General features: G+C 33.9%; 2 protein-coding genes across 4 annotated transcripts; both read right to left on the minus strand.

Annotated features, from left to right (window-relative positions):
* Nucleotides 1-1,995: 1,995 nt before the first annotated feature.
* LOC105789103 (BTB/POZ domain-containing protein At1g63850) lies at nucleotides 1,996-4,738 on the minus strand. Of its 2 annotated transcripts, none has more exons than XM_052627627.1 (3): nucleotides 4,579-4,738; nucleotides 3,431-4,456; nucleotides 1,996-3,328 (listed from the first exon to the last, which is right to left on the minus strand). In XM_052627627.1, the coding sequence occupies exons 2-3, from the start codon at nucleotides 4,400-4,402 to the stop codon at nucleotides 2,384-2,386; spliced, it is 1,917 nt and encodes a 638-aa protein (XP_052483587.1). In that variant the 5' UTR covers nucleotides 4,403-4,456; nucleotides 4,579-4,738; the 3' UTR covers nucleotides 1,996-2,383. The 2 variants fall into 2 exon arrangements, with proteins under 2 accessions (XP_052483587.1, XP_052483586.1); XM_052627626.1 differs by having other exon boundaries at nucleotides 3,431-4,470; nucleotides 4,579-4,727.
* A 2,365-nt stretch (nucleotides 4,739-7,103) lies between these two features.
* LOC105789104 (hydroxyproline O-galactosyltransferase HPGT1) lies at nucleotides 7,104-11,297 on the minus strand. Of its 2 annotated transcripts, XM_012616333.2 has the most exons (12): nucleotides 10,962-11,294; nucleotides 10,804-10,867; nucleotides 10,456-10,505; nucleotides 10,187-10,380; nucleotides 9,473-9,536; nucleotides 9,326-9,398; nucleotides 8,893-9,013; nucleotides 8,412-8,499; nucleotides 8,254-8,304; nucleotides 7,904-7,975; nucleotides 7,715-7,827; nucleotides 7,104-7,439 (listed from the first exon to the last, which is right to left on the minus strand). In XM_012616333.2, exons 1-12 carry the CDS (start codon nucleotides 11,081-11,083, stop codon nucleotides 7,417-7,419), a joined length of 1,035 nt encoding a protein of 344 aa, XP_012471787.1. In that variant the 5' UTR covers nucleotides 11,084-11,294; the 3' UTR covers nucleotides 7,104-7,416. The 2 variants fall into 2 exon arrangements, with proteins under 2 accessions (XP_012471787.1, XP_052483588.1); XM_052627628.1 differs by lacking the exons at nucleotides 7,104-7,439; nucleotides 7,715-7,827 and having other exon boundaries at nucleotides 7,908-8,047; nucleotides 10,962-11,297.
* Between the last annotated feature and the right edge of the window lie 5,896 nt (nucleotides 11,298-17,193).

Here is a 17,193-nt window from a genome sequence, read left to right on the forward strand (position 1 = left end):
CTTTTAAATTTGGCATAATAGAAACTTTAACCTTCAACATTTGTACATTGTGTCAATTTAGTCATGATTTTGAAAAAGTTAACTCTCAATATTTACATATTATATAATTTGGTCTTTTTGCGCTTTTGTTTTTCTTTATGACATTGAAGGTTAATTTTTAAAAATAGAAAAAAATAAAATCATTATCTTGGATTTTGGGTGTTTCCATTTTTGGTATATAGTTTTTGTCAAATTTACTTTACGGAATTATTTTTTAGCTTTTAGATGAAATGATTAGAAAAAAAGTAAAACCATAAAAAAATTAAATTACACAATGTGTACTTATTGAGGGTTAAATTTTTGATATCAAGACAAATTGATACAATATATAAATGTTGAGAGTTAATATTGCTATTAAGCTAATTTTAAAAGTTGTCACGCCATTTTCCCATTAGTCATTTAACGACTAATGACTAAAAAAGACAAAATCAAATAGTTGGGTGACTATTTTGTAACTTTTGATAATTAGGTGGTTAAAAAAACCTTAGCAATAATTGAGTGACTACCAATATAGTTTATTCAAAATTTTAAAATTCTCATATTGAATCCGAAACCCGAAACATTTGTTTGTTTTGTGATATGAATCATTTAACTATTTTCAACTAGAGAAAAAAACAACATTATGTGTGTAGTAGAAGTGATGGGATTTAAAATGACGGTGACTTTGATACACACCTTTGACTCTATTTTTTGGGTAAATTACATTAGTAGTTAACTAATTATGTTTTTTACTCAATTACGAAAAAATTACAAAATGATCACTTAATTATTTAATTTTGTTTTTTTGTCATGCAACTATATTGAATTTTTGGGTGTTCCTATTTTTACGTTAATCAACTGATGATCCAAAAAAGTACTAAAATAATCATTTTATAGATTAAAAAAAAATCATAACTGGATCAACATCAGTAGTGAAGTTTTCTTGTTTTCAGGTTTGAATTGCAGTATGTGAACACACAGCAAGATATAAAAAATGGAATTATTAGATTTAGTCAATGAAATAAAAAAGGTGGTTAAGAGACAAAGATGCTGCACTCGACAGATAAGACAGAAGCGTTGTTGCTATGAAATGATTGAAAGTTGTCCAGCACATACCAGATTATAACTTTTCATTTTCTTTTTGGGTTAATTCATAAGAGGTCCTCAAACTAAGACCCAAAATTTTAAATTAAATTTTGAACTTTAAAATGCTTTAATTAAGTCCTTTAAGTATAAATAACGTATAGTCTAACTGTTAGCTTGGACACAATATGATATGAAGTACATTTAAAACATATGAACTAAATTGTAAAAATATGTGTACTTTTTGGATGAATAACTTCGATATGATGTGTTATAATAACGAAAGGTTATCCCTCCTAAATTCTATTACCACTATTTTATTAAAAACATCAAATCCAAATTGTCCATACAGTAAGCATATCTAGGGGGGCTGGAAGGGGTCTCGGCCTCCCTGAAAATGGAAAATTGTCCATTTAGGCCTTTTAAAATTTTTAAAATTTTAAATTAGTAAAGGTAAAATTATACTTTGGTCCCCTAAAATTGATAAAATTTTGATTTAATCCTTTAAAGATTATAAAAATATAGACTATTCAAATGGTAAAATTACATTTTTACTATCGTAAAATTTATAATTTAATTTCGATCCCCCCTGCTTATTGTTTGATTCACATGTTTTAAATATGTTTCAGAATTGACAGCTACAATACGATTTGAAGCGTAAAGACCAATTTGAAATATGAATGATAGTTTAAGGATGCTTTGATAAATTAACCCTTTCTTTTATACCATATGATTCAAATGAGAGAATGTACATATCTGTCCATTATAAACTAATTGAATCAAATTACTTTTCTTAATTTTCATAACCTTTTAATTATTTATTTGATTTGAATCGACTATGGGTTTCAAACTTCAAAATGTCATAAAACAAGCCAACAAAAAGAGTATACCATCTCTGCAAAATCTTATGAAGCATGCTTTGACATCATCCAACACAGCCTCTCAGCAACTCCAAAGGCCTTTAATTACAACAACATAAATATATGCCTATTTGTTCCATGCCAAGACATGTAAAATCCAGAGCTGAACAAAAAAGAGTGTCTTTTGGTTGAATTCTAAAATGACCCTCCAATACAAACCAAAACCAGATATGTCAGTGAAAACATTAAAACATGAAAATTGGTTTCTATATAGTGTTTATTTCCAACATAAATGTAACCTAAAGGCTGCTGTCTTGACGCCTTCTTCCAGACTAAACCGCGACGAGCTTCGGTTTAGAGACGAAGAAGATGAAAAATGAGCTATCAATGAAAGGAAACGAAGAAAAAGGGTATCACCAGCTTTATGAATTCTCAATGGTTGCAATTGTAACATGTGATTCCCTTGGTAGTTCTTGATCACCGCTGCGTTTCCAGAACGCTCTCCGCCACCAAATTTCGAAGGCTCTTTGAATGTTGGGACAATCTTCGCCTGAGTTCAAGAACCTATCGAACCAAGCAAGCAAAATGTCTTGTTGCCAAGCTAGAGGTAAAGTGAGAATTGTGTTACTTAGACCGTCTTCGATTAAATGCCTATCGAGACCTCTTGATGCCCTCCTCATCCACCCGAAATCATCATAAAATGGTACCAACCATGTTTGTAAAAGCAAGCATCTTACTTCCTTTGATGCCAACAGTTGTCCCTTTCCGATTCCAACAAATAACCGTGCCGTCACTCGGCTAACTTCGTACCTGTGAACAGCCGGAACTTTAGAATGAACATTCGATAATTCGGATTGAGAAGCCCATGATTTTAGAAAATCTTCAGCAATTTGCCTATCAATCAAAATATCCAGAATCCAATGCAAATTATCTGCTTGTCTAGCAATCTGATTCACATCCGTCAAATCCGACAATGCTGCTCGGAGGAAATGGCTACGAAGCAGTTCCAAACAACCATCACAAGCCGAATACAACGATTCTTTCCGGAGATCGTTCTGAGATGAATTCTCGCGAAGCATCTTCAAGACCAACCCTTTCATTTCCCGCCTTGCCTTCTCGTCTTTGCCTTCGAGAACAACATGCAAAAGCTTGAGAAGCACTTCTTCGTTATCGCCACCACCATCATCGGTTCCGTTAGTAACTTCGACAGAAACCCTTTTTAAAACTTCCCCTGCTCCGACATTTTCGAGGCGGAGCTCCGCCAATAAAGAAGCCACTCTCTCTTCTTCATCCTCAGCCCAAGGGGCAGCTTCCAAGTACTCCAAACAAGATAAAACCCCAGCATCAAATCCAATTGCAGCTGAAACCTAACAAAGAAAAAAAAAACCCCACAAAATCAACCATTTCAACAATTAAAAACCCTAATCCATACTCTAAAAATTGGTAATTGAAAAAGATTGAAACTTTACCTTCAAAATGCCAAGAACCTTAGGAACATCTTCTCTCATTAGCGTCTTCCTCAAATCTTTACAATACATCAATTTCAGGGTCTCAATATAAACCTCAACATCATCACAATCTGCAATTTCAACAATGTACGGTCCAGCCGATCCATTTCTCTGTTGTTTTGCCCATCGATCAGATAACTTCACGGCAAAGAACCTGCTGTGAGCCACCACAATTTGCCTATGCACATTCATTGACACACTAATCCCATCCTTGGAACTCAACGTTAGCTTTATATCACTCGAATCCGGATCATTGAACTGGTTTCCGGGGCTCCGGGTTGACAAAAGGTTTGAAATCCGCTGCATTGTCAACACCTGTTTGTCAATGACTGGTGGGGGTTGGTTTTGTCCAGGACCTGAAATGGGTACTTGGATCTGGGTTTGGGTCCTTGGGTGGACATCGGGTTCGCTAGCCATCATCTCGAAAAGGGTTGGACTAGATCGTGACTTGTCCGGCGGAGGCGGCGGAGAATGCGGGTTTAAAAGACCCGCAGTGAGTGCAGAGTTGAACTTAGTGAAACTCGAGGGTGAATGACCGTTGGAGATCGTCGTGAAATCCATGACGGGTGATAAACTTCCCGGAGAATACCGGATCTTAGAAGCCGACGAAGAATCGGTCGAACCCTGGTCCGGAACAAGGCGAGTTTGAGGAGGAGAAGGAGGAGGAGGTGGCGGAGTCGGGAAAGGCTTAGAAGCAGGACAACACCAAGAACTATCAGCTGAAACAACAGTCGGGGGGTCAAGCTTTCGAGCTGAAAAACCAGAATCGGAACAGCCGTTTGCGGCGCCGGTAGTAGCAGAAGAACAAGAGATAGTGGTTTCTTTACACTTGCGGCGCTTAGGCTTAATGGGTTGTACTTGAACTTTGAGCTGAGCAGACGCTGTTTTTGTGGAAATTGATGATGTTTTTGTTGTAGTTGTAGTTGTTGCCATGAAATTGCATTGAATGTAATGGCATCTAATACCCTTTTTTTTACAATTTTTTGCCTGTGTTATATTGTCTTTTAGTTTACAGCATTGGCATCAGCGTCAGTGATAGTACCTATTAAAAATGGCGGTAGATACGAGAAACCAAAAAAAAAAACACAGAGAAAAGAGCTGTTACTTACCAGTTGGTGTAAAAGACAATGAGGGTGTCTGAAATGGGCATTTAATGTAAGAGAAATTAGGTTTGGTTTTGGATTTTATTTGGACATTGGGAGCTTCGTCCTTTAGCCGCTTGCACTGGCTCTGCTTTTTAACTAGATGAGGGAGACAACAAAATCACACCGCTTGGTATTAGGGGCATTTTTACAGTTGGATTATAAAATAAAACAAAAAAAAAAAAGAGGGAGGGAAAGAGGGCAAAACAAAGAGGACAAATTTGCAAAAGCCAATAGTAACAGGTGGGTTTATTTGTAATTTTTTTTAATGTTTAAATGCCTTAATTTATTATTTAAGTTTTGAATTATATCTATTTTTCTATTTTCGCATTTATTTTTTTCATTTTGATACTTAAATTATTATTTTATTTCATTTGACTTAAAAAACATTTTAGGTAAATTAAGAGTCGTGGATAATGTTATCAACTTTCGTACATTTTCAAGAGAACAAAAAATGTTTAAATATTGTTAAGGGATTGACTCTTTCAGAAGTTCTTGAAGTGTCATCATCTATCAAGCAACTAGACAAACCTTCGAGCATGGTAGGTATTAACTGTATGTTTGTTGGTGGAGATATGATCTACAAGCCTCACGGGAGAGATCAGTATAGTGTGTAATATTTATTATGTAAATCACCTATGTGTAGGGGACTCGAACTATCAACCTAAAATATATAAGCCACATACTTACAAGTATCGTACGAACCAAAGCACTCTCCCTCTGTGAACCCTTCAACACTCTTGGCAGAGGAGGGTGATAAAACCTCAAGATAAGGTTGCGATATGATACTTCGACGTTGCGACGTCAACCCAATAATTTTGAAAATGTTGCATTTTAAACCTTAAACGACTTCAAATTATTAAAAGAGTTTTCATAAGTTTGTTTAAATCTCAAAATTGTTATACAATATGTTATGATTATAAATGGAACATAATAATTTGTAAAAGTTATTAAATTATATGATATTAAGATTGTAGTTACTCCGATAATAAAAATAATATATTGTAGTTTGGATTCGATAATATGAAAGGATACATTTAGTGATGTGAAGGTAAGCAAATACTGAAAAGCACTCAGCAAACCCCACCAGAAAGGGCCCACCATTGTTTTGATTAGATGGCAATTTTGGACATTACCTATGAATTATTAGTATAAATTAAATATTATATAAGTATAATATGTTAAATTGATTATTTTATTATTATAAAGATGCCATAATTATTCGAATAATGAACTTGATTTCAGCCTTCTATAAAAATAACTGACTTTTAGCAAGCTTGCACTCAAGGCAATGTGCTATTATTACTTTACTCCACATCACATTATGTTATCTTATCCATTTGATTCAATTTTATAGATATAAATTTATAAATATTTATTAATTCAAAATAGAGTTGTTCATGGTTGGGTCGGGTTGGGTTCCGGAAAAGCCAAGTAAAAAGTTTAGGTCTGACTCGACTCGAAAAATGGACCTAAAATTTCGTCCAAATTTAACCCGAATAAAAATGTTAAAACTCGAGCCTGACCCAACCTGTTCGTATTAAAATTTTTTTAACTCGAGCCTGACCCAACCTGTTCGTATTAAAAAATTTTTATGTAAAAAAATTTAAAAAATATAATATATCAAATACAATAAAAACAATAAAATAAATGTTTCCTAACAAATGGAAAAAAAAATTTAAATAACAGTAAGATAAATTTAATTTAGCCAAATACTTTTAAAATAATAACAAAATTAATAATGAAACAAGAGTTATACAATATCTAAATAATAACAACAAAATAGTAACAATATAATAGCGAAATGATAGTAAAATAATGACAAAACCACAATAATTTTTTTTTTGTAAATTCGGACCGAGCTGGACAAAGAAAACTTACCCGAAACTCAAACTGTTTAGAAAACAAACCTTTTTTTTTGTTAAACTTAGTTCTTAAACATATATTTTTATCAAATCCTCACTTTTCAAGTAGACCTTCGGCTGGACAACGTCTAACCCAAAAGGATCAAAATTTTCTTGATTAACCCAAAGCCAATTTTGTCATATTTTAGGTCAAAATAAATTTATGTCAAAACCGAATAGGGTTTTTTTTTTTTCTTTAATGAAGAGTATTATTGCCTTCGAAAAGCATAGGAGAACAATGCACAAGCTGTTCTCAAATTTTAATAAATTGGCATTATTTATGAACAAACAAATTAAGCACTTTTAAAATTGCAAGCCAAGGTGGAAAAATGTAGAGTTGTGCTTGACTAATTTAAATGTGAATTCCCCACATGTGACTGATAAAGTAAAGGAGCCCACTTCACAACCCAAATCAAAAGTTAGATTTGTTGAGGGAGATAATTTTTTTTAAGAAATATTCAAAGTATTGTTTATTAGGTATTGTGTTTTGGTTGGGATTTTGTTTTCTTTTTCTGTCTGAGAGTCTTGAAAGGTTCGAGAACATCTCTGACGGATGAAAATTTAATTCTAAAAACCCAAACATCCTCGTAGAGAACTCTTCATTTTTTATCTGAAATATTGGAAAATTTTATCAATCAAATCTAAAGATTGAACTTAAAATATACAGAGCTATAATACATCAACAAAAGGGAAAAAAATAATGTGCCTTCTAAGAATGATAAGTATGTTGGCCTGCATGTACATCAGTTAGAACTTGGAAGAACCAGGATTGAATTAAAAGAATCATTTCTGACTGAAATCTTCCATGTCAATAATTTTGGCACTTCCACACTCCCAAAATGCAAAAAGAATGGACTCTCTTTATATAAAAATGGTGCTGACGTAAATCCGGTTAGTCGAATCAGACAGCTGCACATACTGAACCTGGCATGCAATGAAAATGATTATATAAACACGATGTATCCGAATCTCCATATAACTGGTTTAAATATAGCCAAAAGACATAACAATACTAGGTACTTGGTAATTCGACAGAACATTATCGATTAATTTGATAGCCAATTCTGAATTAGAGAGTTGAGAAGAGATGGATCCTCTTATCTTAACCAACTAACCACCTTTGCAACTATATGCGGAAACGTGCAAGGGAAAGCATGCATGCATCTCTTTGTGTGTTTAAAAAGGAGAGGAAGACAAACCTGTAGACCAGGTGTTGCAGCAAAATTTCCCCTCGTGAACGTGTTGCACATCAAGCCCAATAAACCATGACCCTGCACTCACATCATCATGTGCATAGACCTGAAGAAGAGACCTGCAAAAAAGAGAGAATTTTGAGGTCAGCCGAGTGCAATCGAAAAACCGAGGCGAAAGAAGGTGTTAAAACTTACTTATTAATTGAGATAAACTGTGCTAAAGCTCGTGAAATAGCAAATATTTCGCCCGAAGCATGCCGAAAGTATCTGCACCGTACATAAGAATTTTAAGAAACAAGTGGAAACCATAGACCAATTCGGATGTCAGGGGACACAAAGCTGCAAAAAGAACTTAATGCATGAATATCATATGATGACTTTGAAGAACTAAATTCTTAGCATTTGATCTGTTTTCATTGTATTTATAGTTAAGAGAAAAACATAGATTCGACGTGTGTGCTATATTTAACATGAGACTATTAGATCATTACTAAATTTCCGTTATGCATAGGAGAGGAAAAAGAAAAGGATTGTTTGTTACTCACGATTTTCCATCACCAAATTTCCACCAATCAGGTTCATGCCATTTGTGGGTCCTGAACATATATAAAGGGGAACATAAATTTTACCAAAGGAAAATTGGGAAGGAGATGATCTCAATCGATATATGTAAGTAATCTTCAGACAAATACAATTTACTCACGGGTCAGAGAAAACTTCTCCCGATTTCATACACCCCAAATAAATACGAGGCGTGTCCAAATGAGCAGAAAGTTTAGCTCCTAGAGCATCTGTAAACAATCAAAGGATCAGCTTCAAATATTACTGAATCAGTAAAGGCTGTCAAGAATTATTTAGTTCTATAACAGTATGCATTCTCAATTAACCAACACGACCCTTGCACCTGCACCACAACACTTTCAGCTGATCATCACAAACTGTCATGTTTTCTGCAACAATGCTTTGCACTTATGACAAGAACTTGAAATGTTATTGAAACTGATATAACTCAAAACAACTATTTTGGGATGTAAGGCCTTTCGCAATTGATATACAGATGTATTATAGGAGAAAATTCTAGAGGAAGGGGGAGAAAGCAAACTTCCATAACAAGAAATCATGTCAACATATTCACATGGTAGTACCTAAAACAATACCTGAAAGAACTAAAAAGGATTACATACCAATATTAACATAAACATCATCATTGACCTTAACATAGAACTCTGCATCCCAGCTCTCTACAGCACGAACAAAGAATAACTTTATCTTCTTTGAACGTTCCTCAGGTGCCTCCACATCATCCTGTTGAAACACAAAGGAAAATTATATTTGGCACTACAAGATCAATCCTTTGGAACATGTTGATTCACCAGCAATAACGTACATAACATGTGAATCAAGTCAGTGGTCTTTCAGAAATATGCTTGCATATGTACCCTAAAAGTTGGAATGAATGATATCACCAAGTTACTGAATCTCTTTACACTAGTTGGCAATAATTTCTAAGAGCTACAATTCCATTCAAAATAATTCAAGATAAGCTTAAAGTTCCTGTATTCCCAAGTAAAAACTTTCCTAGATATGCACAGAATAGCTTCAAATAGGTCACCATACCAGAATAATGAAGTCATTAGTTTGGCTGTGTTCATCATTGATCTCCCTGTCCAAACTATCTCCACGATTTGCACTGCCAGTAATATAAAATTCAATAAACAGAAATGGAAGAGAAATACTTGATAGGAGAAACCATAAATTAGAAACCTTCTTCCTATTACGAATCGCACAACAATTCCCTTCTCTTCTTCCAGTTTTCTCAAAGCCGCACCTGCACATATTATATTTTCAGTTTAACTACTATCAGAGGAAATGATAATTAGGTAGCAGGATATTTACAAATCTATGAATAATTTAATGGAGGGTAATAAATTGGAATGCAGATATCCATCAACTATGCTAGAGAAGGAAAGCGTTCTTTCAAACTAATTTAGAGATAGATTTGGAGCAATTGACGATAAGCCATCTTCATTTATAACAGAATGGTATTCATTGGTCATTTAGCCTTTTAGTTGAATAAAACAATCTAGGCTTCTAATTTACAGCAAAGCACTCCGTTGTGCACATTAATTAGCAGTTAATACTAATTTAGCAACAGACTCCATTGTACGCATTAATTAGCAGTTAAGAAGTTTGCATGAGACTTAATATTAACTGTTAGTAGACAACAATCCCCTATGTATCTGATTAAAACCCTGGGATCATAAAGCATTCATGTGCATTCTATTTCATGTGTTCCAGTGGCACTAAACCCCAGTAGATTGATGAATATATATAACTGCTATAGTTGTTGTTACATGCAAAGAGATTGAATAGATTAGAAAACATTTGGAGCCTACAGTATTGGTATGGTTCATTGTTTTCAATCATTCTTAAAACACACATAAAAGATAAAACTAGTCAAGAGAAAAGATGCATTACCAGATTGCATCCATGCCTTCCGAATTGCATCTCTATTCTTCTTTCGTCCAAATGTTGTGATGATACCAATAACACCTAAAAGCCTTTTCTTAGAACGAGTACCATCATTTCCCGAGTGCTCCTTCGAAACATAACCTTCTTGCTTAGCAGCAGCTAGATCCATCTGAATGGCTGATAATTTTTTCAATTGCTCCCTGGAATGCATTGCTTTATCAAACTAGGTTCAATACACAGAACATAAATGTAAAAGTACTAAGGAAAAAACTTACTTGCAGGTAACGATCTTTAGTGTCTCAGAAACAGATACAGAAGAATGACCCTGAAAATTTTCAAAAATTAAATGTCACCAAAATCCAACTGATTTGTACCAAAATAGATCATCTTCAAACTCTTAAACACCATCACTTTATATCATATTATACATAATCCAAATCAGTGGCCAACAATAAATTTAATGCGAAAGCATCAAGTTTGATAGAGAATATAACAGCAATGAATGAAAATGCAGATCATCATCCTCAAACCTAGGCACGGCCAAGAACCAGATGTACTAAATTTGAAAGCATAATCTAAAAAATAAATAAGGCGAGATCAAGAAAACGAGAAAAGAAAATCACCTGACCAGTTCTCCTATCAAGTTCTTTAATTAAATATACTCTGCTCTCTGCCTCCTGCCACATCCTACATTTAAATACAAGGCTCAAAATAAAAATTCCTCAATAAACGTACAACAAAAAACTTTAAAAAAAAAAAAGAAGAAAAAACGAAAACTAACCGGCCGGCGACGTAAACCGTAGCCATCGTAGCGAACATGGCGAGAAGCAAAGCAGAAATTCTAGAACGAAAAGGAGAGCCACCAGAGTTAGATAGCCGGTTACTCGATCCCCGGCTACGCATTTTCGCTTACTCGTTTTCTCGACGATCCACGTTATATAAAAAAGGATTAAATGAAAATCCCTTTTTTTTTTGTAATTTAAGAAGCAGACCTGCAGGAATTAAACGAGGTTGACGATAAAAATGAAGGAGAAGAAGACATACGTAATCTTGAATTTGAATCTGGATTTATTGAAACCAAAAAAAAAAAATTGAATCTTGATTTGAAATTTTTTTACTGTGGTAGTTTGAGGAATAATAAATTAGACGTTTTTTTTCTATTTATATACTTCTTTTTCAAGCGTTAAATAATTTATAACATTATCGGAAACCGTATTGGATTTTTTTAGTATTAACAGAATGATATGAAATTTTATATTGAAATGTTAGTAATGGGATATAATTTATTATTTAGATACTTTAATTAAGTTAAAAAACAATTCTTAATTCAAAGAAAATAAACTTAATTATCTAAAAAAGTTTCAAAATGAGCGTACATATCCAGTATTTTGGGTTTAATTTATTAATTATTTTACAATAATATCTTTTGGGTAAAATACATCTAAGGTCACTAAATTATTAGTAACTTTATATTTTAGTCACTTAATTTCAAATAGTTACCAAATAGTCACTAAATTATTCAAAAGTTTTCATTTAAGTCTCTAAACTATTGGGAAGTTTTTATTTATTAAGTCATTGGATTGTTAAGTTTTTTTTTAATTTATTTAAAGTCTGGCTAGCGAGCTCTAAATGGTTTGACGATCGATACGGTGGATTAGTACCCATTAATGAGTAGAAAAACATACTTCAAATCCAAGTGGATGTGATGGTCAGTTTTGGAGATCGGAGAATAAAATTGTTTAGATTTTGGTTTGCAAATTCATGACATTTAAAGTATTTTCATGGAAAAATTTGAACTGTAGAAAGAAGAAGAAAGAGGAGGAGAACTTTTGATTGGTGTAGGCGGTGTGAATGTATAGATATTGAAAGTTAAAGTTGCTATTATACAAACTTTAAAAGTCGTTAGGTCATCTTTCCATTTACCATTTAACGAATGGTGACCAAACAAGGAAAAATCGAATGGGGACTCTTTTATAACTTTATAGTTGGGTGACAATACGTATTGTTTATCCTATTTATAATAATATCTTAAATATGCAATTTAAGTTTCTACAACAAAAATGACAACATCAAGTTTTAAAGGAGCTCTATGAATTTTTATATCAATATCTTCCGATTAATGATGTACTAAATTTGTTAAAATAAAACAAATGCTACACCAAGGACAATTAAGTAAATATGTTTTAAGTAATCTTATATTTTGTTAATTAAACAACAAAATCATGCATTCCATCCAAATGGATCAAATATGGCAATGTAACATATCAACTAATTTGATAAGATTTTGGTATCGACATTGTTGCCAGTACAAGAGAGTATAAGTTCAAGTGCGCTGAAGTGTATTATCCTCCTATTTAAGGGTTGAGAAAAGGACTATATATAATTCTAGGTATTGTATAAAAAAAGCAAATACTAGAAATTTTTTGATGCTGTACTCATATAAAAGGAAGTAAATTAAAAAAAATTACATTCCAATTATCCTATTAGTAGAAATAATATTACACTATGTGAATTAGATGCACTGTAAGTAATTTTACATTTCAATAACCTTATGGACAACGACAAGGTCATGAGCTATCCTTGTTGAGGAGCACGACCAAAACCTAATTAAAAAAAAACATTGTCAAAGGTGTCACAACACATATTGGTAAGTAAGTCGATAAAATAATGAAATTGTATTTTAGCTCTTACAAAAATATATAACTCAATCGCAATTGCTCAAATTTTTTTTGTTTTGATTTTGCCTTTGAGTAGGGGCGGACGACAGCCGACTTGGCATCCGCCAACTGACTCGTTTTCAGTGATGGTTGAAGGAGAGGGCATTGGGTGAGACCAACCTTCTTTTTTATCTATGAACTTGGTGTAATAGATGATATTTGAGGCTTTGTTGAGGTTAAATGATAGTAAAAAGTTCAACCCATAAAAGTTGAGGCTATGAAAAAAATGGCCATGAACTTACATAATTATAATTCCCAATAAAAAGAACCCCTCAGAATGCTCATTCTCTCTATAGAATGCTTTTAGTTCTTGTCTTCTACTTATTGCTTTTGTTCGAGTCCCTCTTGATGGCTCACTGTTTATGTTTACAGTCTGTGTAAACACTCTTTTCTTTTGTTTCTCTTCTCGAGTTTTTTTAGGTATCTGCTTAATGTCAGTGTTGTTTTCTCGTCTGTTGTCATTTTTCCATTTATTATTGTATTCCATGGCTATTGATGATGAAGGCAGTCTTACAAGTTATGTAAAACATATGGTTTAATTTTGTTCAAATATTCATTTTAAGTTTTCCATGAAGTTCCCAAACTCATCAACTCAACAAGTAAAAGCACCCTTGAAAGAAAGAGAATACCATATTGACCAAAATCAAAAGGGAGTAAAGGTCCATTTGTTTGACTGAAAATGGTTTCTGGAAAATAATATCTACAAAATGACTTACTTTTCTAGAAAAGTTAATATTTTCTAGTGTTTGGATGGATCTCGTAAAATATTTTCGGTGTTTGACAAATTTTCTGAAAATATTTTATAAAACTATATAAATGAAACAAATATACATTTGAGATTTTTTTTTCATCCCGAGTTTATTATTTTAAATATTAAAAACTATATTTTACATTGTTTTTACATATATTGCAATGATTTATTTATAAATAAATACATTAAATTAAATATGTTAACAATCATAAATTGAAAACAACCAAAGCAAATAGATGATTCCTAATTGTGTTATAAAAATATAACAAACAAAAATTAAATAATAATAAATTAACTTCCAAACCATAATTAATATTTCAAATTTTGATACCAGATCATAATTTTTAGACTAAAGTTTATACCAGACAATAATATACAAATAAAGTTCATACCAGACAATAATATACAAAGAATGGAAAAATTAACAAGTTCTTGGACTAAATTTCAATAGTTTATTATTATTATTAACTTTATATCTCCATTTCTCTCTCTAAATAATCAGCATCTAAGAACCTTGAAACAAATACCTAAAGCCTACAAATGTCTTCAAAACTAGCGAGGAACCCAATTGTAGCTGTAACATCTATCCCAGGCTGAAACTTATCTTTTTCCTTCATTTCTTCATGTTTAACACTGAACCAAATGTGGTGTAGACACCCAATGCACAATGAAATATTGTTCCTATTAGTCAGTTTTTGCACTAATGCATGATCAATCCTTTCCCATTTCCAATCAAATACATTGAAAGCCACTGTTGGACCTCGATCAAACATTACTTTTGGACCATAGATTTTGACAACATGGATTCCAGTTTCTGAATGTGGATGTTGGAGACTCATCAATGCATTGACCAACTAGTTAATCAAGCTCATTGTTCTGCTACTTATTAGTACAAGACCTAATGAATCTGCATGGTCCAAGGCCTTGCATTCTAGGGTGTTGCTGGTTCTTGAACCTATTATTTCCTCAATTTCATGCAATGGTGCCTTTCCTTTGGGTGCTTCAAGCTTCAATGGTGGAACAAGGCTCACAATCCCAACATTAGTGGTTGAACCTTTCAAAATAGATAAACTAATGGATTTTTTGATAAACAAGCAGCAAAACCCTGATGGGTTTTCACAAGTTGAGCCACGGTTTGGCTACTCTGGCCCGGATTTGGGGTGGTTAAATCTTTTAACCGGGTTTTTTACCTAATTAGGATAGAAAAAAAATTACAGAAATAATATGTTAGAAAATTTTTTTACCAAAATAGGTTACTTTTTCATTGGAGCCTATTAGATAGGCGCCAATGAATAAAATAATAATAAATTTTTTTGATTAAAATATAATTTATACTTTTCCGGGTTAGTATATAACCCGTATAATACATAGTATTGGCGCCTATCTGGAAGGCGCCAATGGTGGTGCCTATTTGGGAGGCGCCAATGGTGGTGCCTATTTGGGAGGCGCTAATGGTGGTGCCTATCTAGGAGGCACCAATGGTGGTGCCATATTAGGAGGCGCCAATGCTGTGATTTTTCTCTATAAATACCCCCAACACAGACATAAATTTGACTACAAAAACGGAAGAAAGAAGAAGGAAGGAAGCAGAAGAAAAGAAGGAAGGAAAAGAAGAAAAAAGTTAGGTATTTTGGTTTTTTTAAAAAATAGAATGTAGAGTTTTGTTAGTAATTTTATTATTTGAAAGTTATTTTGCCATGTTATTAATTTTGTTTGTTTCGAATGAAAAATTTTGCATTAAAATTTTTATGTATTTTGTTTACATTTTGAAACCAGATTAAGAAATTTGAAATTCTTTTTTCTGAGATCTAGTATTGAAAATGGAGAATCGCTTTTTGTATGCGTTTATTTCGATGGAGAAATTTTAACAACAACTGTGGGATGTATATTTGAATGTCGCAAACAAGTAGCAATGAGATTTGATAGAAATATCTTGTTTGATGATATGAAGGAAAAAATTAGTGAAAAAATTTATAGACGTTGTGGGAGAAGGATATCAAAAGTTTTCTACAAGTTTCCAGTATCAACAGATCCAATAAAATTTACCGAAATGGAACTTGTAGATGATGAAAACGTGGAAACAATGGTCGCTCTTTATTGTGGGACTCCGAGTAACAAAAATGCACCGATTCAGTTATTTGCTGAGTTAGCCAGTGTGGAGGCAACTGAAGATCCCACTCCATTAGGTGAAGAAGATGGAGTTGAAGCGCCGTGTATGGTGGTTCTGGTATCGTATGTTGATAGTCAATCACCTATACATGGGATAAATATTAATCTTAATGCTGCAGCTGAGACTGATGTGGTTGGTGATGATGTATACTATAGTAGTGATCCTGTTGATTACGAAGTGGATAGTGAGAGTGATCCCGACGCAGACGAGGTCCCGGATGATATTGACGACGAAGGGGTGAATGAGGATGGAAATGTTAATGCATCTTTAGTCGGAAACCAGATTCGTCGTATTGTGATACACAATAATCCTGGGGCACACATGTCTCGGATAGACCCCGATGCGGCACGGGCAGTTGAGTTTCTGGAGTACCCTGAAATACCACATGGTTACCGAATGGGCGTATATTCTAATCCAGATGAGTTACGCGTGGGCCAGAGATTTGAAAGTAAGGAAGAATGTATGTTTGCGATTAAGCGGTATAGCATGAATATATCAGTAGATTACAAAGTCATCGAGTCTAAACCAACATTATATATTGGAGAGTGTTGGAGGTCGGCAGAAGGCTGCAATTGGCGGGTACGAGCTGCATTTATGCAGAAGTCGCAGATGTGGGAAATACGAAAATTTGTGGAGCCCCACACATGCACTTCAACACGTATGGCAGAAGATCATCGAAAACTTGACTCCAAAACTATCTGTACATGATCATGCCAATGGTGAAAGACATGCCGACCATTAAAGTTTCGGTACTGATTGCTGAAATACAAGCACGATTCCAGTATCGAGTATCATACCGGAAGGCATGGATAGCTAAACAGATGGCAATGGAGCAATTGTACGGAGATTTCGATGCATCGTACAATGAATTACAGGGATGGATAGCCGCCATGAGGGAATACGTGCCGGGGACTGTAATTGAGTTGCAGACACGATCTTATGACGGTCCAAATGACCAACTACAATCGAGAAAAAGAATTTTCTATTGGATGTTCTGGACTTTTGATCAATGTGTGCGCGCATTTCCCCACTGCAAACCATTTGTGCAAGTAGATGGAACCTGGCTATATGGAAAATACACACAGATCTTACTTCTTGCGGTTGCTCAAGACGGCAACAGGAACGTACTCCCGATAGCATTTGCCATCGTCGATAAAGAGAACATGGAATCGTGGGAGTTCTTTCTTACCAATCTGCGGAGGTATATGATTAGCAATGATAATATTTGCATCATTTCTGATAGAGGAAAAGGATTAATTGCATCCATTAGGCGTTCTGGTGTACCATGGCGATCTATTTACTGCATCCGGCACATCACGGCTAACTTCCAGCGAGATTATAAGAATGCAGACTAGAAGAGACAAGTTGTGAGAAT

Source organism: Gossypium raimondii, chromosome 2 (genome assembly GCF_025698545.1).
Source record: "Gossypium raimondii isolate GPD5lz chromosome 2, ASM2569854v1, whole genome shotgun sequence".
Taxonomy (NCBI): Eukaryota; Viridiplantae; Streptophyta; class Magnoliopsida; order Malvales; family Malvaceae; genus Gossypium; species Gossypium raimondii.